Raw genomic sequence first — 22,893 nt, 5'->3', positions numbered from 1 at the left:
GAAGAAGCTCTCTGATTGGTTAATCGTGTCTCATTGTTCCAGCTATTATTTGTTTAACTTTTATTTTTTCTTCTTCAGGATCATTGAACAAACCAATTACATGGAGCTGACCTTAGAGGGGAGGAGGACAGGGCGCCCCCCCCCCCCCACACACACACACACACACGGACCCGTGGCTGTAAATGAGAATCAACGGAATATTAAGTCCCTGTATTAGAATAAACACGCTGCGTGTTAAATCAAAATCCAATTCTGTGCTCTATTATTTTCTGGCACCGTAATGACCGCCGGGATTAGGAATCAATATTTCACTGCAGCGAGACGGTACCGTCTTTATTCTGGTCCTAATTGAGTTCTGAGAGCAGGCCCGGTCCCGGAATCTGCATCAGACCCTCAGCAGCTCTGAAACACCGGGCCGGTACAGAACCGAGTCTAGCGTTATGAAAAGTTCCTGTGGAATTTACCATCATCATCATCTTCATCTTCACCGCCATCATCATCATCATCATCATCAGGAGGCAGCGCGCGCTTTCCGCGCTCTGCCCCTTGTTCTAAGATGACGCGCGCCGCCACACGCGCACGGAGAGATAATGGCCTATTAGCGCGAGCGGGATTAATTTGTAGCCAATTACAAACCGCAGAGTTAAAGGAATGTATAAATAAGGAGGAGGAGCACACACACACACACACACACACACACACACACACACACACACACACACACACACACACACACACACACACACACACACACACACAGTGTAGCGCAGAGAAATGTGCAAGTGATAAAGGTCCAGGGGGGGTTGGGGGGTTGGAGGGAGGGGGGCTTCAAAACCGCGGAGGAGCGGCAGACAGCCGCTTTAGGTCTCTCACTACCGGGACAGGAGGATCGGTCCGTGCTGCAGCTCCCCGCTGGCTCTCGGAGCGCTCCACCAGAACCGGTCACGACCCATCAGAACCCTCCAGGACCTACCAGAATCCGCTTGAACTTGCAAGGACCAAACGTGACCCAGGACCTACCAGGTCACCTGGGCAGGTCGGGGCGTGAAGCTGTATCGGGATACCGGTTTGGTCCAGATCAAAGGTCCGGACGCAGCAGGACTAGCTGGAGACCAGAGGACAGAAAGGACCTGAAGACCCTGTTCTGACCCAGAACACCCGAGGCCTGACCTGTCCAGCTGGCACCGCCACGGACCGGATGTTGATGCGCGCGTGAGCCGCTCGGGCGCGAAGTCCCTCCTATTGGCATGAAGAGCAGCAGGCCCGAGTTCTTCTGATCCGGTTCTGACATTTTATCTCTTTGTTCAGTTCTGAACCTTTCCAGCCCGCATGGGACAGAGGGAGTGATGAACCGGGACAGAGGCGCGGTACCGGGACCGGACGGACTCCAGACCGTTACAAACCGGGACAGAACCGCGGCAGGGCCCGTGACTGACACGGTTCAACAGTCAGTGAGTCGGGACCGAGCGGTTCTTCAGGTGCCGAACGGGATAGAAGGGGTCCAGACGCTAGTGGGCCCGGAAAGTGGAGACATGCTGGATCCGGGTGGTACCGGAGAGAAGCGGATCTTCCCCGGAGCGGGGTCCGGAGGCAGAGAGGGGCAGACCGGGGAGAACAACTCGGAACCTCCACCGACGAACCCGGTGTTGGTCCCGCCACAGCAGGTACGGACTGCACCTCCCGGGTTTTGTTGATTTTATTATTATCATCATCATACACTGAAAAAAGTATATTTAACAATAGTCAATGTAATGTAATATTTTACGAAAATTAAATGTACATTTTTTGAGTTAAGGATCACAACTCAAAAATGTGGTGGCAAACAACTTGAAACTGCCCAACTAAGGGCAAAGTGATGTTTCCTTATTGAACCAAAGTGCTGAATTTAAATAGAACTAACTAGTGCGTATGACGTCATCACGTCAGATTTATTCCCGCCTCTGAAGTTCTAGATTGACCATCTACCAGCACCATTCTCGGAACCGGAGCTGAAACAACGGTAAGTTCTTCGGTAAAATATGGTTTTATGTAGTAATATTATGACTTTATAACTGTATTAATGAATGTGCTTTACTTTTCAATATGTTTTAAATGCTAGTGGTATCAACTTAGGTTTTGTAAAACCACAGTGAGTGCCAAGAATATTGTTGGTGAGATTTAGATTTTTAGACAAAGGATTTTTTTTATTAAACGGTAATTTTTCTACGTTTTTGTCGATTTAAAAGGTTCTTATCACAGAACTCCCGTGATGCGTAATAAGAGGCGTCTTCTCTGCCCCAGCAGTTGTTAGCAACAACGCCATAGAGTGTAAAAATGTAACACTCATTATTTGCCCGTGAAAGTCAGTTGAGGAAGCCCCGTAGATTCTTCTCTCTCTCTCTCTCTCCCTGCCGGCACGTGCCTGCTTCGCATTCGGCACGTGCCTGCTTCGCATTCGCGACTGCATGGTCCCTTCCTTCCCATCGTTGAGCTGCGTTCTGTACCGCGATCATGAAAATGACAGAAATACGTCTCCATCGGAGGATAGTTTAAAAGGTAAGAAAACGTATGAAAAGTATTAAACTCACCATCAACCCAGAAGGTATTTCTGTCGATGCCTCCTTAGTTTTCATGTCCTCCTGTTAGCCTAAATATTACTAGTGGTGTTGGATAAACTGGCTGAATTCTCTACTTTAAGGATTAAATTCTCGTCGTCCAGGATCAAAAAGTAGCAAATTAGATCCACAGACAAACTAACTTCAATCCCAGTGTCAAGTGTAGTCAAATTTAGAACCCGTTTAACTTTTGTTACGGTTATTTCCTTGTTAACCAGTATTTTGAAAATCTCCGGAATTCGTGTCTGATTTTCTGTCTTCCCCTATCAAAACTGTAGAGCTTGACTCGTTTAAAGCCGGGCGGACACTATGCGACTTTTTCACTCAGCTTCAGCTCTTAACTGTACGACTTCCTCGCAGGGCAGTTCTCACAAGTCATGCGCTCACACTGCACGACCCAGTTCTCTGTTGTGACCTGACTGCTCACTCTGTACGTATGATAGCAACACGTCGGCCCTAAAAATATGCTAAAAATAGCAGTTTTTACTCCACGTCAGACTTTTTTGTCTTGCCTGTTGTCCTTCAGGAGTGCTGCAGGGACACGGATTTATGGGGGCTGGTGGGGAAAACGAAATAAAGTAAATCTGTGTTTTGTGATCAGGTTAATTTGACATGAACACGACAAACACGCTTTCTTGACAATCTTTGTGAGTAAAAAAACATGTAGAAATAAAAACGAACAACGTGTGTTATTAGGGAAATAGCGAGCAGATGCAGGATTGCGCATGCGCCGTGAGCGGTTCTGATACTTTTTGGGTCGCAGCTGCTCGCAGCATCGCTTCAACAGTGCGATACCATCACGAGGGACGATCAACATTTCAAACACACCAGAAGTTTGTGCGAGTTTACGATTGCTAATCGGTAGTTGGTCACGTGGTGTTAATCGCCTCTCATAACCCCCTGTACACTACAAGATGCTCAGCGCAAAACTCTCCCCGATCTTGTGGATTCTCGCACGACTGGAAAATCGGCTCAAAAAAGTGAAAAAGTCGCACAGTGTATGCCCGGCTTTAGACACTACAGCATTTAGTGTGCAAAAAGGGCAGTCTTAAGGATTTGGTGTTAATCACTAGAATAATAAAATGTAATGAAAATGTTTACAAATGTAATGTCAGTAAAAAAACTTGTTTTTTCCCCCCAGTCTTTTGTTTCACCATATCTGTAATATCAGATTCAATATTTAAAGTGGGGTTGTATGAACACATTTGTAATTTTTTCTTTTCCCCTTCAGCTCTCCTGATTCCTTTTTGCCTTGTTCAATGTAATGTAAGTTATCAATGAACACTGGCACTTTGATAGATGGAAAGTTTAACCGCTTATATATTAATTAATTTTCTTCTTCTCTTGCTCATTTTTCCTCAGTCCCTGGTAGAAAACCACCCAACATCTGGAATTGCAAATGTGAGTTTTGTATACATTTAATTAAATTATTAATTTTTATTATTTTATTTATTAAAGGCCCTATCACGTTTGCATTAAATACTACATTATTGCTGTAAGTCAGCCCATTAGTGTTCCTGTGTTCCACTGAAAAGACATAGCTTTTCAAGTAAGTTTTTAAATTTAAGTATCTTCTGGGCCAGCCTCTTTGTAAACGAGTATTATATCATAGGAATGCTAAAAAAAATCTTGAGGTTCCAATATTATCTGCTAATAAAGAATACAATTAAAACAGTAGACATGACACTACCTCCCCCATCATTGTTTAGGTTTATTACAGTCAAATCTGATGTAAAGATAATAGTTCATTTTATATTACTTGGTAACAATACCACAAGAGACCCTAGTTGTGCCTCAAAATAGTTTTTGTTTCTTAAAATAGTTCAAGGACAGCTTAAATTTACAATTGTGTTTGTATAACATTAAGGGTAAAAATTGTAGTAATGTTAAGAAATTAAATCTGCCAAATAATTACAGTGCAATTTCAGCTGTGCAATAAAACAGTCCAAATACAACCCCCAACTTTGCTTTCTTTCGAGGACCCAAGGGAATTTCTTATTTTAAAGTACTTTTTTATTATCAATAACATGCTTGGCCCCATGAACAGAATACTTTCTTTATGCATTGGGTTGATTTTTTTTTAAATAATTTTTTTAAGTGTGTTAAACTGAATTATATTTGATTTTAAAGGAAGTAAATTACATTTTAACCGATGCAAGAAAACATTCCAAATACAATCCCCAACTTTGCTTTCTTCAGATGACCCAAGGGAATTTCTTATTTTAAAGTACTTTTTTATTATCAATAACATGCTTGCCCTCATGAACAGAATACTTTCTTTAAAAATCTTCTGTATATTCATTCTGTGTGTGTGTTCATGATTGTCTTCATTTTTCTTTTGTAACACAGAGAAATTAGGTGTTTACCTTTTGCTGACATGTTTCGGCTGGAACTACCCCCTTCGTCAGAGCCATCAGCTGTTCGCTGGCGTTTTTTCCGTTTATGTGCGGGCAACAAAGGACGATGTCGCCCTCTGCTGCCCGCGTCCTCCCCACTGATGACACAGTCCCATGCGTGGTCCAACATGTATACCCCGTCGTCCCTGTTCATGGTGTTGTGTCCACGTCTCCTTATCTCTATCGCTTTCTTAATCCATCTTCTGTATTTTTGTTGTTCTGTGTTAATGATCTGTGTGCTGTCTGCGGGCAGCAGAGGGCGACATCGTCCTTTGCTGCCCGCACATAAACGGAAGTGACGCCGCGAACAGCTGATGGCTCTGACGAAGGGGGTAGTTCCAGCCGAAACATGTCAGCAAAAGGTAAACAAACACCTCATTTCTGTGTTACAGTGCTTACGGTATGTGCCCACCGCACACGATTCTGGTTGTTTTGCGAAATAATTCAATGTAAAATCAATGGAGCAGCGCGACCATGAGTGACATGGCGTCACACGTCAACTCGGAAGCAGCTGTGCGTCCAGAAAGCGCGAGATTACCTCACCTCAGCGGCAGGTGCGAGCTGACGAGGCGTGTCATTTGTGACTGCTCCAGCTGCTGCGTGTGCATCTGGCAAAAGGAAAATCTGATTGCTCAACTTGGAATGGGCCTCACTGAGAGGAATAGAAGAGAGGAGACTCGACATCTGGTGAGTTTATTTTGCTGTCGGAATGTTCAGGAGGTACTGTCGCCATGGAAACACATATACAGTATATGCGATATCAGTAGATCCTTGCATGTCCGCCTAGACGCCCGTCCAAATTGGTCAAAATATTGACATTAGCTGTGCGTTCAACTCGTCCTGCACGCCCGGCAAGGTGCGACTTCACCTGCGTCCGAACAGAGGAGTGTACAGCAATTTTAACGCCAGAATCGCGTGCGGTGGTCACGTACCATTACAGACTGCACGCGATTCTGGCGTTAAAATCGCTGTAAACATCTATTTGGATGCACCTGCAATCGCACCTTGCCGTGCGTGCAGGAAGAGTTGAATGCGGGGCTAAATGTAAGTATTTTAATCGATTTGGTCAGGCGTCTAGGCGGACATGCAAGGATCTACTGATCCACATAGACTGTATATGTGTTTCCATGGTGACAGTACCTCGTGAAGGGTTCCAACAGTAATATAAACTCACCAGGGTATCCAGTCTCCATCTTCTATTCCTCTCAGCGAGGTCCATTCCAAGTTGAGCAGTCAGCTTTTCCTTTTCCCAGGCGTCACGCAGCAGCTGCAGCAATCGCAAAACACACGCCTCGTCAGCTCGCATCTGCCGCTCAAGTGAGGTGATTGCGTGCTTTCTGGACGCACAGCTGCTTCTTAGTTGACGTGTGATGCCCTGTCTCTCACGGTCGCGCTGCTCCATTGATTTTACATTGAATTATGCCGTTGGATGAGGAAAACGAAATAAAGAACGTAAATCTGTGTTTTGTGATCAGTTTAATTTGGCATGAACACGACAAACACACTTTCTTGACAATCTTTGTAACAAAAACGTGTAGAAATATAAACGAACAGTGTGTGTTATTAGGGAAATAGCGAGCGAGCGGTGTTGATGCATGATTGCGCATGCGCCGTGAGCGGTTCTGGTACTTTTTGGGTCGCAGCTGCTCGCAGCGCCGCTTCAAGCGCTGATGCGCTGTGTTGAAGTTCAGAATGTGTTTACCGGTAGTTGGTGGATTTAACCATAAACTTTCCACATGAACAAAATCATATCTGTGTTATTAACCGGTCTAAGAAAATAGTGTGATTTGAATTGTTTTATTAACCCTCTGGGGTACATGGACGCATATCCGCGTCTTTTGAACAGGTCTGATTTGGGACGCTGTAGCAGCAAGACTCCGCCTCCCTGACTTTTGGTTTCAATTCAGCTTTAAAAAGGAGATTATAAACTACACCCCTGTTTTTACATTTTGTTAATAGGCAACGTAAAAGCGGAGTTATACTAAACTAAAAAATTATCTATTTTTAGACAATCTGATAACTTGTCTAAACAGCAGTTTAGTAATCCGTGAGAGGGAATGTGCTTGTGAACGTAAAAAATCCCCCACAAAAACATGAGATCCTTTTGCTGTTGGTGGAAGTCTCACATATTCAGTTTATTAAAAGGATCATTATGTAGCTGAGAGAGAGAGGAAGGCTGCATGAGTAACGAGATGTGCGCAAAAAGGAGCCGCTTTGCGGGGAAAGCAGTGGCGCGAGCGGAGTAACAACAATTAGACAGATATTGACGGTAAACCTCATATTTTGGAGCGATCCGGACAGATATGTTGTCTCTGCAGTTTAGCAGGCTTTTATTAGGCTTTAATAAAGGATGATGAGAAGGATAAATGTCCACCAGGCAGTTCAGATAGTACGGCTGTTTTTTTAACTGGAAGAAGAGGAAGTGGACGGAGACTCACAGCCGGAGTCTGACGCAAATAGCGAGGATGTTGATGATGATGTAGCAGATCCACAGGTCTGTCTTCGCTCACGTCCGCACGTTCACGCCACGCCTCTTGTTTTCTACTACGTTCGCTTCTCACAACAACACAATAGGCACACCGCACCACAGGGCGCAGCGTACATTTTGGAGAAAATTTTAGACTTTTAGGTGCGCCTTATGGTCGTGAAAATATGGTAAATTACATTTAAACTGATGCAACAACTTTTTAATCTGCAACAAAACTATTAACCTCTGAAGCTCTCATTGACTGGTGTTTAAACAGTGGTCTTCCTGAAGGAGGAGAAAAGTGTGGACAAACTCATTTGTAACAAGTGGTCCATCTGTCTTCTTTTTCTAGTGTCAAATTGAATGGCATGGAGTTGCAAAGACTGTCATAGTGTCTTCACAAGAAGATCTCAACTGCTTGGGCACTACAAACTAAGCCACGGACAATATGGAAGAGGTCATTCTTATCCATGCACCTATTTAAGTTGTGCCTGCCGATTCAAAACTTGGAATGCTTTACGGAGCCATCTAGCAAGATGTCATTCCTCTTTTAAACCACAAACAAAGGCATCAGCATATATATGTCCCGTTTGTTCTTGTAGTCTGCATTCTACAGAAAGGGATTTCTTTCATCATATTTTTGCTCATCTTAAAAACAAAGTGTGTGTCACTTGTGTGTACCAGAACTGTTTCTACAAAACAAATGTCTATGAAAACTACAAAAGTCATAAATACAGAAAACATTCTGGTAAAGTTGATGAGTTTAAACCAGAAATAGTTTTACTTACAAAAAACCCTGAAGAATTATCTGCCAGTGTTGCTGTTTTCTCAGATGGGGAAAGCAGTATTGGCTGTAATGAAACTTTAGATGATGATGCTGAGCAGTTAGAGAAGGATTTTGAGATCAAACTTGCTTCCGTTCTTCTTAAGTTAGAAAGTGTTTTTCTTGTGTCTAATGCAGCAGTCGATGAGCTCTTACAAGAGTTGAGTTATTTGATCGGTTCGCTCTGTGTACCAGTTACTAAGAATACAGTTGTGCAAATACTTCAACAGAATAACTGTCCTTTTGACCATTTACTTGTGGAAAATTTAGCAAGTGCAGTTTGTGACAAAAACCCTGTTAAAAAGGCAATAAGGAAAAAAGGGCCCCTCTCCAGTGTTTGGAGGCGAAAGGCTTATTATAGAAGACATTTTGGTGTAGTTGAACCGTTAGAATATTTTCTTGATAAAAAAAATGGAAAGTCATTTCAGTATATTTCAATTTTAAAGACTCTACAGGAAATCTTGGACTGTGAAGCAATACTGAGTCAAACAGAGCATATACAAACATTACATAAAGACTCAGGAGAAGGCATTTACAAGTCATTTTTTGATGGTGCCATATTCAAAGAAAAAGTTCTCTCAAACGAGGAAAGCATTTCATTAATATTATACATTGATGATTTTGAGATATGCAATCCCCTTGGGACATCTAAAAGAAAGCACAAAATTTGTGGATTGTATTGGACTCTCGGTAATTTGCTCCCCGGTTGTAACTCTGCATTGTCGTCTATTTACTTGGCAGCTTTAATTAAGAGCAATGATCTAAAGTCTTACAGTTATGCAAAAGTCTTAGAGCCTCTAATAAGAGATCTTCTGTTTTTGGAACAGAGTGGTTTGTATGTTCCAAAGTTAGGTAAAACCCTCAAAGGAACCCTTCAATGTGTAGTGGCTGACAACCTCGCTGCACATGGTATTGCTGGGTTTGTAGAGAATTTTACTGGAGACTACATTTGTCGCTTTTGCACTGCAAAATCCTCTCAATATCAAACAACTGAGGTTAACAGAGGAACATTTACATTAAGAGACAAAAATATTCATTCAGATCACCTAAAAAGTCTTGAAGGAACTGAAATATCCAGTTGTTATGGTGTCAAGTCAAATTGTGTCTTGTCAGAACTGTTGTATTTTGATCTAACCAAAGGATTTCCACCGGACCTTGCCCATGATGTTTTTGAGGGCATAGTTCCTTTTGAAATTGCCCTTTGCCTTGGAGTTTTCATTAAAAAAAAATATGTCACACTAGTTGCTTTGAATGAAGCAATATCATCATTCAACTTCAAATGGAGTGACAAAACTAACAGACCTCACCCTGTTGCTCAGAGTTTTGCATCAAAAAAGACTGTGGGCGGCAATGCCCATGAGAACTGGAGTTTGCTTCGATTTCTTCCCTTGTTGTTAGGGCAAAGTGTTCCTTGTGAGGAGCCAGCTTGGCAAGTTCTTTTGGACTTAAAGGACATTGTTGAAATAATAGTTTGTCCAGTTCAGACAGAAGAGTCCGTTGCATATCTTGATTTTAAGATTTCAGAGCACAGGGTCAAATTCCAAGAGGTCTTTACTGACTGTGAACTTAAGCCCAAGCATCACTTCCTTGAGCACTATCCGCACTTGATACGTCAGTATGGACCACTTGTTGCCCTCTGGACAATGCGCTTTGAGTCAAAGCACAGCTTTTTTAAGAGAGTTGCAAGGAACGTCAGATGCTTCAAAAATGTGTTGCTCACGCTTGCAGAAAAACACCAGCTACAGATGGCTCACCACCTACAGTCCTGCAAGGTTTTGAAACCTTCATTGGAAGTTTCCACTGTCACCAACGTTCAAACGGACATTCTGAACAAGGACATTGTAAGCGCTCTTAAACAAAAGTCTGTAAATGTAGAGACCGTTGCCTTTGCTGAAAGTGTGACACACAATGGACTTCTTTACAAATGTGGAATGATCCTGGTCCATGGCTCGCTGGGAGGACTACCAGAGTTTTGTGAGATTATCCACATGGTCATTCTTCACAACAACCCTCTGTTTGTTGTCAAAAAGCTCAGTGTGTGGTACATTGAACATTTTAGATCATATGATCTAAAATGTTCTCCAAACAAGGAAGTAGAAGTTCTGGAGCCTAAAGAACTGCTTGACAGATACCCCCTTGTTGACTACAGAATTGGAGGAATGCGCCTTGTCACTTTAAAAAGATACATTCATGTTTAAAGGGTGAGGAGAATGATGTGTATGCAATGCTTGTAATTGGAATATTTGTGTCATATTAACTAGTTAAAGAATCTTTATATACAGTTGCAGGAAAAGGTTTGTGAACCCTGTGGAGTTTCATGGATTTCTGCCCGTTGTGGTCCTAAAATGTGATCTGATCTTCATCAAAGTCCCAACAATAGACAGTCTGCTGAAACTAAAACCACGAAAATAATTTTGTTTTTATTTTTTTATTGAACACACCATGTAAACATTAACAGTGGAGGTGGAAAAAGCTTGTAAACCCTTGGATTTAATAGCGGATTGAACCTCTTTTGGCAGTAAGAAGTTCAACCAAATGTTTCCTGTAGTTCAGATCAGACCTTAGGAATTCATCTTTTCTTCCATGAGAGCAATCCCCCCCAGGCCCTGACGCAGCAAAGCAGCCTCAACCACGATGCCCCACCACCATACTTCTCAGTAGGGATGAGTTTCGGATGTTGCTGTACTGAGCCTCTTTTTCTCCACGCAGTGTTGGGTAGTTCTTTCAACAACTCAATTCTGGTTCCATTTGTCCAAAGAATATGTGCTAAAAGGGTTGTTGGCACATCCCATTGATTTCTTTCAGTCTTTAGCTGATGCTTGGATTCTTCTCCTCATTGAGCATTATTGAACAGTTATTGCTGTCAAAGGAGCTTCAACTATTTATTGTTCACATACTTTTTCCACGTGCACTCTGAATGTTTACTTAATGCATTATTTTAGTTTGAAAACACATAATTCTATGTGTGGTATTTTAAGGCAGACTGATTATTGTTGTTGCTTAGAATATCAGATCACATTTTACGGCCAATTTGTTTTTAGATATTTTGATGCTAATTTCAGAACGGGGTATTTAACCCTAAGCTTTACATGTACTTTTTTTTTTGTCCTTAAGAACATGAAGTAGAGACTCATGCCAATTGTTTGTTTTTCAGATTACCATGGGTGCAGCAAGACTTAAAGTCATCTTGGGCGAAAACAATGTGGAAAAATTGATTCTTCCAAATGGTATACCCCAGTCTTTATTAGAACTTGTCAATGTCGTAAAGAACACCTTTGGAATCACAACAGAAATTCGCCTGCAATACATGGACCAAGATTTTGGAAATGAGTTCTTCAATCTAAACGCAACCTCTGAACTGCAGGATTTGGGAACAATCAAGGTGGTTCAACAGGAAGTTGTTCCACTCATAATCACACTTACTGATGATGTTTCATCAGCTTGTGCCACTTTTGATGCTGTTGATTGCTCTTTACAGGCATCAAACAACACAAACATACTCCCTTCTCCTCCAAAACTGTCATTTCGAAGCGTGCAGTGGCCGGCGGTGTTTCCTATTCCACAATTTTCGTATGACACCGAGCTTGTGCTTGAAAGGGGAAATGCTGAATACAAATCATCCTCCAAATTGGTGTATCTCAGCACAAGAACCAAATCTGACATTCTGAACAAAGTATCTGAAGAAATCTTCAAGTACAAAGCTTATCCATGTGATGAACACTTTGTTGCAGTGGCAGAAGCTTTAATCAAAAAACATCCGTGTTTGAAGGAACCTGGATCCTCAAATGGATGGTACGGATGGAAGCAGAGGCTCAAGTACAAAATGGGAAATCTTAGAACCCAGCTCAGACTGCACGGGTGCCCAGAGGTAGCTGTTAACTCCATGAAGTCCAAAGTTACAGAAGGATCTTCTGGCAGAAACGTAAAAAGGCCTAAAAGGGCAGAAGCTAACTTTTATCCATCTTTGCCAACTGGGGACACTTCCGAATCCCTTGAACAGGAAAGACTTTCACTTCTGACTGAAGTGAAAATAAGACACAATGACCGGGTCATTGCAGACAAAATGGCACGCACTTTTGCATACAGGCGACAAGAGGTGGTGGACGGTGAGCCAAGAATCCAGGATTTTAAGGGTCGATGGCCGGCTCTTTTTGATCAACGCGAGGTAAGAAGACATTGTTATTTAATTTAATCGTTGACAGAGGCTTTATATATTAAAGCTTTTATGTTTTTCTTGCAGATCAATGCAGAGTTCCAGAGGCTTGTAGCTCTTCCCCTAGAGCAGAAGTTTTTTTCCCAACTTGACAAGTACTCCACCAAATTGATGACCGCCATTCGCTCAAGAGGAGGATCAACCAGGGAGAAGATATCTGGGCTGACACAAATCTTTGACCAGGTGAACTAAATTCAGGAGACCAATGATGAGTAACCAAAGAAAAACACAATGTTGGCTTTGTTTCTTATTACATTGTATCTCTCAAAACTAGACCGAAGACGTCAACAAAAAAAGAGAGTGTGTCCTGAAAGCCCTCGTCCCTTTCCTTGGAGAGGATGGAAATGCTTTCATCAAAGAATACACGGTAAGTAAATCTTTAAACGGGTAAATAAAAATGTTCTGAATGATTGTGTGTATAAAGTGTTTAGCTTAGAACTATTGTCCTTTTGGGCACCACAAGGACAATATTTGGTAGAAAATTAAGTTTTACTAAAATACCAAAAATTACCAGACGTGGCAGCCTCATAGCGCTTTCACACAAGGATCAGATCAGCTCACTTTGGCCCAGCATCACTCGGCCGGTCTCGGTCCAGTTGTGTTCAGATTGCTGTCTGAGGAATCGGGCCATGGGCGGAGACAGCAGGCGGGGGGAAGGAAGGCAGGTAAACAGGGGGACAGCATTGAGGATAGCGTGGGATATCACGGAAGAAAACAACAAAGGTTGATGTTTTTTTTTTTTTACTTTGTGCGCAGACTGCGGTTCTTTTAAAAGAAAATACCGTAGTTTCACGACCATAAGGCGCAGCTTCAGTTACGTGTCTTTTTGGTATTTAACACATACAAAAGGCGCACCAGGTTATAGGGTGCGGGCGTGGGCACGGTAAAACGTACCGGTAAAACATCTGTGCGGGTTCGGGACTCGGAACATATCAGTGCAAACCAGACATTGTGAAAATTATAACAGCCAAAAGCATGCTTCACTTTATGGGCTCGACACACGGGAGGCGACATCGCCTCTCCTCCATTCATTTTCAATGAGACATGTGCGAAAAAGCGATAATCGCGGGTCTCTCTCCTACCAAGCGAAAAACGTGCATGTGAAAGTTTGCACTCGTGCACGTGTCGTGCACGGACGATCCAGCGACACGATCCCAGAAAGTTGAAACATTTTCAACTTTTCATCGCTGTCGCTCGGACGAGGACCAATCAACGGAGGTTTCATTCACTGACCAATGAGCGGACAGGATGCTCCGTACACCTCCGAGCAAACATGATGGAGAAGTTGATTATTATTATGTTTATATATTAAAATCAGAAGTAAGATTTCACATAACTCTAGCAGCACCTTGTGAAACATCATATCTACCACTTTATTAACTCTGAACCGCTTAAATAACCTTAATTCCCTCCAACCTGACACAGCCAAGCAAAACAACGGAAGTTTCGATTTCGCCATGGAACAGAACGCGTAGACGGCTTTGCCGCTGCCGCGGATCGCCTCCCGTGTGACAGGTAATAAAAGCGACAGCGACAAATTTCGCTGATCGCGGTCGTTTGTCGCCTCCTGTGTGTCGAGCCCATTACTGGTCTAGTCCTGGTTCAGACCTGGTTTAGAGCGCACGTGCACTTCCTCATTGCGTGCGCTGACGGCTCGTGCTCTTCTAATGGGCTCGACACTCGGGAGGCAACTTCGCCTCTCCTCCATTCATTTTCAATGAGACACGCGTGACAAAGCGATAATTGCGGGTCTCCCTCCTACTAAAGCCGGTCGTACACCGGGAGTGCTGCAGGAGGACACAGGGATTTATGGGGGTTGGATGAGTAAAACGAAATAAAGAAAGTAAATCTGTGATTTGTGATCAGTTTAATTTGACATGAACAAGACAAACACGCTTTCTTGACAATCTTTGTGAATAAAAAACGTGTAGAAATAAAAACGAACAGCGTGTGTTATTAGGGAAATAGCGGGCGAGCAGTGTTGATGCATGATTGCGCATGCGTCGTGAGCGGTTCTGATACTTATTGGGTCGCAGCTGCTCGCAGCGCCGCTTCAACTTTGCGATATCCTCACGAGGGACGAGCAAAATAACACGCCAGAAGTCCGTGCGAGCTCACGATTGCACGGTTGAAGTGGTGCAGCAAGCGGCTGAGACCCAAAAAGTACCAGAACTGCTCACGGCGCATGCGCAATCATGCATCAACACCGCTTGCCCGCTATTTCTCTAATATCACATGTTCGTTTTTATTTCTACACGTTTTTTTTACTCACAAAGATTGTCAAGGAAGCGTGTTTGTCGTGTTCATGTCAAATTAAACTGATCACAAAACAGTTTTGCTTTATTTCGTTTTCCTCATCCAACCCCCATATATCCCTGTGTGTCCTCCTGCAGCACTCCCGAAGGACAACAGCTCTGTACATCTCTGAGCAAACATGAAGAAGTTGATTATTATTGTTTTAAATAGTAAAATCAGAAGTAAGATTTAACATAACTAGCAGCACCTTGTGAAACATATCTACTGTTTTTTTTTAAAACTCTGAACCACTTAAATAACCTTAATTCCCTCCAACCTGGCACAGCAAAACAAAACGGAAGATTCACATCCCCTTATGCGCTGTGTTGAAGTTCAGAATGTGTTTAGTTGGTAGATTTAACCACATAAACTTTCCACATGAACAAAATCATATGTTTGTTATTAAAAGGCCTAAGAAAATAGTGTGATTTGAATTGTGTTTTATTAAAAAAGGCAGTGGGAGCAAATATGAGTTTGGTTGTGCTTTATTTGAGCGCTATTACCAGTAATTAATCATCAAATCCAGGCTCGTAGCCTTACTTTGAACGCCCTGTTCACGCCAATGTCCAGCGGTTGGAGTTCCTTTGTCAAGCCTCCTGGAATAACAGCGAGCTCCGAGTTAATTTGCTTTACCCGTTTTTTCACATCGTCCGTGAGATGAGCGCGCATGGAGTCATAGATCAACAGGGACGGTGACGTGTGGAAAAAAACCGCCTGGTCTCTTCACATACACCTCATTCAGCCACTCTTTCATTTTGTCCTCATCCATCCAGCCCTTTTCGTTAGCCTTGACGATGACTCCAGCTGGAAATTTCTCTTTAGGCAGAGTCTTTCTCTTAAAAATCACCATAGGTGGCAGTTTCTGTCCATTAGCATGGCAGCCAAGCACAACAGTAAATGCAGATTTTTTGCGTCCCGTTGTGCGTATCGGTACCGTGCTAGTCCCCTTCTTCTCAACAGTGTGATTCACCGGGATGTCAACGGTGAGCGGCACTTCGTCCATGTTGGTTATGTGACTGGGTCACTTGACCGCGGTGTTTACAATGTCAGAACACCTGCATGAGACGGGATGTTAATTACAATCTGCCAGAATGACTCACCTTCAGATTCCTCCAACATCGTTAAAAATGATCAAATATGGAACATATCGGCGTGCGCAGGCCAGAGTGCTGAAGCTCGGCGCATTGTTATTATGAAGCTAGGGCACATGTGGAGGACACACACACGCGCAAAAATATACTTGTTTTCAATTACATTTATTGTGCCCACTTACTTTTTCTTAGGCCCACCCACAAATGAGTTTCTGGCTACGCTAATGGTGACATATGACAGACTTCTCTGAGCTCCGCAGCCATTACACGGGGTGCGCGCACCACACTTTGGGAATCCCTGGTCTAAGGAAATATCCATTGAAATTTTGTTGAAGGATTAATATAAAAATAAAATTCGGTACAGGGACGATTCCAGCCATGATAAGCTAAATGTGCCAGCTGACAGACTTTTGTGTTGTTTTGCAGGACAGTCACAGAGCAGAGATGCAAAAAGACCTGGAAGACGTCACGATGGCTGTGTATGTCATCCGGTCCGAGGGAGATGAACTTCAAGGGCCTCCTGAGGACATTGGGATTGTAATCGAAGGAGTAGAGGTTCTTGATAGACTGTCCTCAGTTGGAACAGCATGTGCACTCCTGTTAGGTTTGATCTACATTCTTAATCTGGCTTATCCAAAGGTCCTTCGCTTTACATTTGAGGTGTTGCAGAAAATTATAATGGAGCTGGAACCTCAAAAGATGTCTCCAAAGGTGCAGAACCTGTATGTGAAACTGCTAAATATGAATTAATATTGGTGGTTTGCAACCACAAGATCAGTTTTTGCCATTTCCTTTTCCAAAATGTACCTGTAGCACAGGTATGTTGTTTGTAGCTGTCTTTTTTCCCAGCATGGTGCAGAAACTATAATCTAAGCCTTGATTGTTCACTGACGGTGAAGTAATTTGAAAATAGAATTTCTAGGATTTTCCAATTCTAAGTAATACTTAGATAAGTGAGGGGAAAAAACATTCTGTAACCAGTCCAGTCATTCTCCTGATCTGGCAACAGACAGTTTACTTTAGTTGAGCATAAAACAATAAAGGTAAAGGGGAATGAAATGCTTTTGTTAAAATTAATTTATATTGTTTTTGGGCTAAAACGAAGCAAATAGACTGCTGCTAAAACAGGAGAAAAACTGGGCTGTTACAGAATGTTTTTTTTTCTCATTTACCAAAGTTTTACTTAGGATTGGAAAATCCCTTTAAAGCCAAGTGTCATCTACTCTGTTTTTTATATGCACTTCAGTTTAGATTTGTTCTTTTGCTGCATCTTGGTTTTGATTCTGGTTCAGCCATGGATTTTGGATTGCATGTAGGTTTCAGTGAAATGAGTTTTGCCTATGGTTCAAATTAAAAGGGCACCATTGATGGTACATCAGCTGACTTTTTAAACCCGTGTTTAGCAATTCTAGTTTTCGAGTGCCAGTATACGGCAACGTTTAATTGTGTCTCTGCTTCAACACACCTGAATCAAATAATCTGGTCATTAACAGGGCTATGGATTCCTGAACTGCATACTGAGGTTTTTCAGCCATTTTATTCAGGTGTATTGAAGCAAAGACAGAACTGAGAGTTGCAGTACACCCTCAGGCACTGGAATTTCCTTGTGATATAGGTATTGTTCAGTCATTTTTGTACTGTGTTAGATTTGTTCAGAGCCAGCTGAAAATAACGAGCTATTACATTTATCTTCCTTCAATGGTATTCCCCAAAATGTTTACAATTCAGTTTTAATGTCTGGCTTTTTGATGTTATATGCAATTCACTATGTGAAGTCATTGTGTTGTTAAACTGTGAGAGCATTTGTATTAAATTTTGTTACATTTTGCGTATTGTATTTTCTATAACATTTCATGTATTTTGTACTTATTTTTACAAAGTTAGAAGGCAAAATTTTATGTAGGAACAAGCGCACATTGTTTAATTTGTAGTTTTACACTGTAAAGTAAAAACAATGTAGTAGAAAATAGAGTTGATTTAGTCAAGTTAGACCAAGTAGTTAAAATGAGCTTCAAATTTCAATGTAATCAGAATGAAATTCTAACTTTAGTCACACCTTGTATTTCATTTTGAACAAACTTAATTAGATTGTGTGTTACCAGTTGACATGGTTTCTTCAAGTTCTTTCAAAGAGTTTTTTTAATATATATAGAGTTGATTTTTTGTGAATTTTTAAGTTGGACCGAAGTAGTTGGGTAATTTCAATTAACTTGAAATTTATAAATTGGACCAAAGGAGTTAAGATAATTTCAATAAACTTAAAATTTTTAAGTTGGACAAAGGAGTTAGGATAATTTCAATGAACTTGAAATTTTTAAGTTACACCAAGGTAGTTTGGTAATTTCAATTAACTTGTCATTTTTAAGTTGGACCAAAGGAGTTGGGATAATTTTAATGAGCTTAAAATTTTAAAGAAATCTAAATGAAAATCTTACTTTAATCAAACTTTATAGTTCACTTTGAACAAACTTGATTCAACTGTGTGTTACCAGTTGACATGGTTTTTTCAAGTTTTTTCAAAGAAACACTTTTTTCAGTGTAGTTGTGGTTGTTTACGGTGGTGCTGTTTATAATAATAATAACAATAATAATTATTATTATTATAATTATTATTATTGTTATTATTATTATTATTATAGTTGTTGTTGTTTACGGTGGTGCTGTTATTTATAATAATAATAAGTATATTATTATTATTATTATTATTATTATTATTATTATTATTATTATAGTTGTTGTTGTTGTTGTTGTTTACGGTGGTGCTGTTATTTATTATTATTATTATTATTATTATTATTATTATTATTATGGTTCTGATTATTGGGTCCGTTCAGATCTAAAGTGAACCCCCCTCCCTCTCTCCGTCCAAAAAATTAAAAGCAATAAAAAACAAAACTAACGAGCAACGAACTGGAACTGTAAGATGATCTGAGCCGAACCGGGTCGGAACGCGCAGAGTTCTGGTTTTTAATTAATTTGCGGTCCACTGCTGTTCTGATGTTTCAAACGTTTCTAAAGTTCTGCATCAGGAACATCCGGGGACACCAGATCCATCAGAACCGGGTTAGAATCTCAGACCTGGAGGCAATATTGTTCCGTTCTGATCCAAATTGTCTATTAGTTATTAATAATTCGGTGTGTGTGTGTGTGTGTGTGTGTGTGTGTGTGTGTGTGTGTGTGTGTGAGAGAGAGAGAGAGAGAGAGAGAGAGAGAGAGAGAGAGAGAGAGAGAGAGAGAGAGAGAGAGAGAGAGAGAGAGAGAGAGAGATCAGTGAGTCTGTTCAGAACGTTCAGTTCTGAATCTGGTCAGGATCAGTTATACATTATTATTATTATTATTATTATTATTTAAAAATTGTTAGTGTGATATTATTTTTATTTAATTGGTATTTCATAATATTAGTCTGATTTTGAGGTTATAACATTTATTTTTATTCTTAATTATAAATTAAATATTCTATAATCATCTGATGTATTTATTCAGTTTGTTCAATTTCGTCTAAAACAGTTTAATGACAATCAATTGATTTGAATTATGTTTCCTTATTTTCTAATAAAATAAAGTATAAAATACCATTATTACTAATATGTTTATTGTTGTAACATTTCATTATTATTATTATTATTATTATTACTATATTATTATTATTATATTATTATTATTATTATTATTATTATTATTATTATTATTATTGCTATATTATTATAATAATAATAATAATTATTAGTATTATTATTATTACTACTATCAGTTAAATGTTTCCGAGGCTCAGACTGGACTAGAACACACAGGGTAACTGACTGACCTCACGTGTTGTTTCAGGGCCCCACCAGTCACCGAACCACCTCCTTCTCCGTCCTGGACATCCTGGACCCGAACAAGTTCACGAGCAGCCGCCGGTACCAGCACCAGCAGCTCCTACGCGGGGAGCGCGAGCTGAGCGCGTTTGAGGCGGAGAACCGGAGAGGAGGAAGCGGGGAGGCGAGCCGGAGCTGCTGCGGTTCGGAGGAGTACCAGACCTGTGAGTGGACCTGCTGTTTCTAGTCAGCTGATCTGAGGAGGTTCGGGAGAATTCACCGAATCAAAAATCCGTTGGTTTCGTTAGAATCTACCAGCTGTTGTTTGTTTTTGTTTACTTTAATTCACCTGATCGGTTCCGGCACTACGGATCGGTCTGATCCCAGACCAGCTGACAGCGCACTTTTTAAAACCTTTAATTCAATTCAATTATATAAGAGGGCGCTAAATTTCCTAACGCACTTCAGCAGCCGCGCGCGTGTGTGTGTGTGTGTGTGTGTGTGTGTGTGTGTGTGTGTGTGTGTGTGTGTGTGTGTGTGTGTGTGTTCTAAACAGCTCGGATTGTTTTAATTTCACTAAAATAACTTAATTGATTTCCTGACGTCACTAATAAACCGGATGTATAATTTTTATCAGTTTCCTGAACTAAATTGGAATTGTCTCACATCTTAAACGACCGGCGTGAACAAACTGGAGGGCTCCTGGTTCCGTTGGAACAAGCTGGTGGAGTCGGAAGTGTTTTTAGGACGAACCCCCTCCCGTCGGACCAGACCGATCCGAACCGGGTTCATATTTTTTTGTCTTCGTTCAGATGATGATTTTTGTTTTTCCAAAATAAAATCAGCTGGAAAATCTGGAGGAAGAAATAAACAAACAAGAAAATGATGTTTTTCATAAGAAAAAGTTTCGTTTTCATAATCGGAGCATCAAGTGTTAAAATAGTCAGTTATTAAACAGGTAAAGGGTCGAAGCATCAGCCAATCAGAGCTCAGAGAAATTAGAAACGATAAAACCATCTACCAGAAAGACACGAATAATAATATAGTTATCAGTTTAGATGGAAAAATAGGAAATGTATTATTGAAAATCAGATTTTCTTTTAGTTTAATTTCTTGTTTGATTGTTTTCATTTATGGTATTTGTGTTTATTAACCTGCGTTTGTTCTTTTAGTGACTTTATGATAGTCAGTGTTTCTTTTGAGATGCCACATCTGATGGAGAAGCAAAAAATAACAACAATAATAATAGCAGTAATTTTAATACACGAAATAATATTAACTACAATACCAAAAATCTAAATATTACTACTACTACTACTACTAATAATAATAATAATAATAATAATACATCTATTTGTTTCTTTATTCTTTCTCCTAATTAATAAATGTACTAAAAAACTTTTAGACAAAGACGTGACTTATGGAGCTTCAGTAGCAAAAATAACATTAAGTGACAGAAGATCAAACAAAACAAAAAAACGCAACATTCGATCATAAAAAACCAATTACATCTTGCCAACTCAGAACAAAAAATAAATACAACAAATGTAAAAAAAATTAAAAACGGCCTCGTGGCCCATTAGCCTCAGCAGCTCAGTAATAACAATTATTTTGTTTTTTCTCCATGTTTATTTCAATTTATTTAATTTTATTTCCTGTTTGAAAAGCATGAGGCATAAATTAAAGCTGTGGAGCTCCCGAGTCTCACCCCCACTCATCACTCACCTCCTGACAGGATTTGATTTTTCATTTTAGAAACAAAAACAACTTTTAATTATTACTATTTTTGTTGCTCATTTATTTTTTTATTTAAGTTGTTCAATAACGTTTTCCTACTCTTCATAAGGCGTCAAAAGCCAGCAGAGAAGAGAAAAGCTGCCTCAGACCACCCAGTCACATGTAGAGCTCAAGTTCAATTCATGTTCAAACTTTTATATTTAATTATTTACTTCATGCTTAATCGACTCAAATGAAGTTTGGTGATTTTGATCAAAACTGGTTTTTATTTAAACTATCTGTTTTGCATGTACTTTTAATTATGTTGTTGTTTATTTGTTTTGTTAATAAGTATTCTTTATTATGAATTAAAATTGTGTTTTTTAATTAATAATAAGTTATTTAATATTTTAGTTATTAGTTACTGATGAATTGTTAGTTTTATTTTGCATCTGAATCATCTCGTCTTGTTGTGTCTTCAGCGGAAGCCTTCGTGTACCGAAGCCCGGATGAGGAGGAGTACCACCGGTCTGGGACTCCAGACTCGGAAGCTCCAGACGGAGCCTACAGCAGTGAGGAGAGTAGTTCTGCTCTTCCGAGTAACGGAGACAGAGAACTGGACCCGCACAGCCACCAGGACCCCAGCAGAGACACCAAGAGCCCAAATGGAGGCTCTGAAGCTCAGACTGGCAGCAGCCAGGCCAGTGGGGTCCCGGGGGCCAAGCCCAAAAGGAAACGATCCGGCTCTGATTCGAAGTCGGGAAAGCCCCGCAGAGCACGGACTGCCTTCACCTACGAGCAATTGGTGGCGCTAGAGAACAAGTTTAAGTCCACGCGCTACCTGTCTGTGTGTGAACGTCTCAACTTGGCTCTGTCCCTGTCCCTCACTGAGACCCAGGTCAAAATATGGTTCCAGAATCGTCGGACCAAGTGGAAGAAGCAGAACCCGGGAGCCGACACCTCCGCCCCCACTGGTGCAGGAGGAGCTGGAGGCACGGGGGGAGGGTCAGGAGGAGGCTTGGGGAGCCTGAGTCCACTCAGTCCATCCCCTCCAGTGAGTGGACACCTGGCCATGCATGCTGGCTACGCGGGCCACCATCATCCCCCTGCAGGGAGCCTGGTCCAGCTGCCCTTCCTCACAGCGAGCCACGTCCTGTCTCCGTTTATGCTGGGGACACAGAGTTACGCTGCCCCTGCCTTCTACAGCACTCACCTCTAGGCCCCACCCCCTCCAGGGTCCTCAGACAGCAGCAGGAACCTACTGAGGAGCACCTGGAGAGGAGGACACATGGCCCTAGTGGGCTCTGAGCTCTGCAGAGCGTGTTCAGACTGAATGTGGAGCAGAAACTCTAGATAAATGTTGTTCTGAACGCAGTCAGGACTGATAGAACTAGAGCTGATCTCTTCCTGTTTCCTCTCAAGTCTGTACAAATACTGAATGTTTCCTTAAGGAATGGCTTGATCTGTTGTCAGAAGTTTGTACCTCCAGCTGTGCCAGTTT

The 22,893-nt window shown here is 41.2% G+C and overlaps 2 protein-coding genes across 5 annotated transcripts; both read left to right on the top strand.

Moving 5' to 3' along the window:
* Window positions 1–1,197: 1,197 nt before the first annotated feature.
* On the top strand, window positions 1,198–22,755 carry nkx1.2lb (NK1 transcription factor related 2-like,b). The gene is made up of 3 exons (XM_015958334.3): window positions 1,198–1,664; window positions 19,702–19,900; window positions 21,875–22,755. Exons 1-3 carry the CDS (start codon window positions 1,347–1,349, stop codon window positions 22,609–22,611), a joined length of 1,254 nt encoding a protein of 417 aa, XP_015813820.3. The 5' UTR covers window positions 1,198–1,346; the 3' UTR covers window positions 22,612–22,755.
* LOC139070600 (uncharacterized) lies at window positions 1,929–16,846 on the top strand. 4 transcript variants are annotated; one of them, XM_070553157.1, is made up of 8 exons: window positions 2,471–2,535; window positions 3,826–3,860; window positions 3,957–3,995; window positions 7,810–7,914; window positions 11,435–12,445; window positions 12,521–12,676; window positions 12,768–12,860; window positions 16,306–16,846. In XM_070553157.1, exons 4-8 carry the CDS (start codon window positions 7,906–7,908, stop codon window positions 16,627–16,629), a joined length of 1,593 nt encoding a protein of 530 aa, XP_070409258.1. In that variant the 5' UTR covers window positions 2,471–2,535; window positions 3,826–3,860; window positions 3,957–3,995; window positions 7,810–7,905; the 3' UTR covers window positions 16,630–16,846. The 4 variants fall into 4 exon arrangements, with proteins under 4 accessions (XP_070409264.1, XP_070409249.1, XP_070409258.1 ...); XM_070553163.1 differs by lacking the exons at window positions 2,471–2,535; window positions 7,810–7,914 and adding an exon at window positions 1,929–1,999; XM_070553148.1 differs by lacking the exon at window positions 7,810–7,914 and having other exon boundaries at window positions 2,212–2,535.
* Window positions 22,756–22,893: the final 138 nt, after the last annotated feature.

The sequence above is a fragment of the Nothobranchius furzeri genome, chromosome 1 (assembly GCF_043380555.1).
Source record: "Nothobranchius furzeri strain GRZ-AD chromosome 1, NfurGRZ-RIMD1, whole genome shotgun sequence".
Taxonomy (NCBI): domain Eukaryota; kingdom Metazoa; phylum Chordata; class Actinopteri; order Cyprinodontiformes; family Nothobranchiidae; genus Nothobranchius; species Nothobranchius furzeri.
This window is presented reverse-complemented; position numbering and strand designations above follow the sequence as displayed.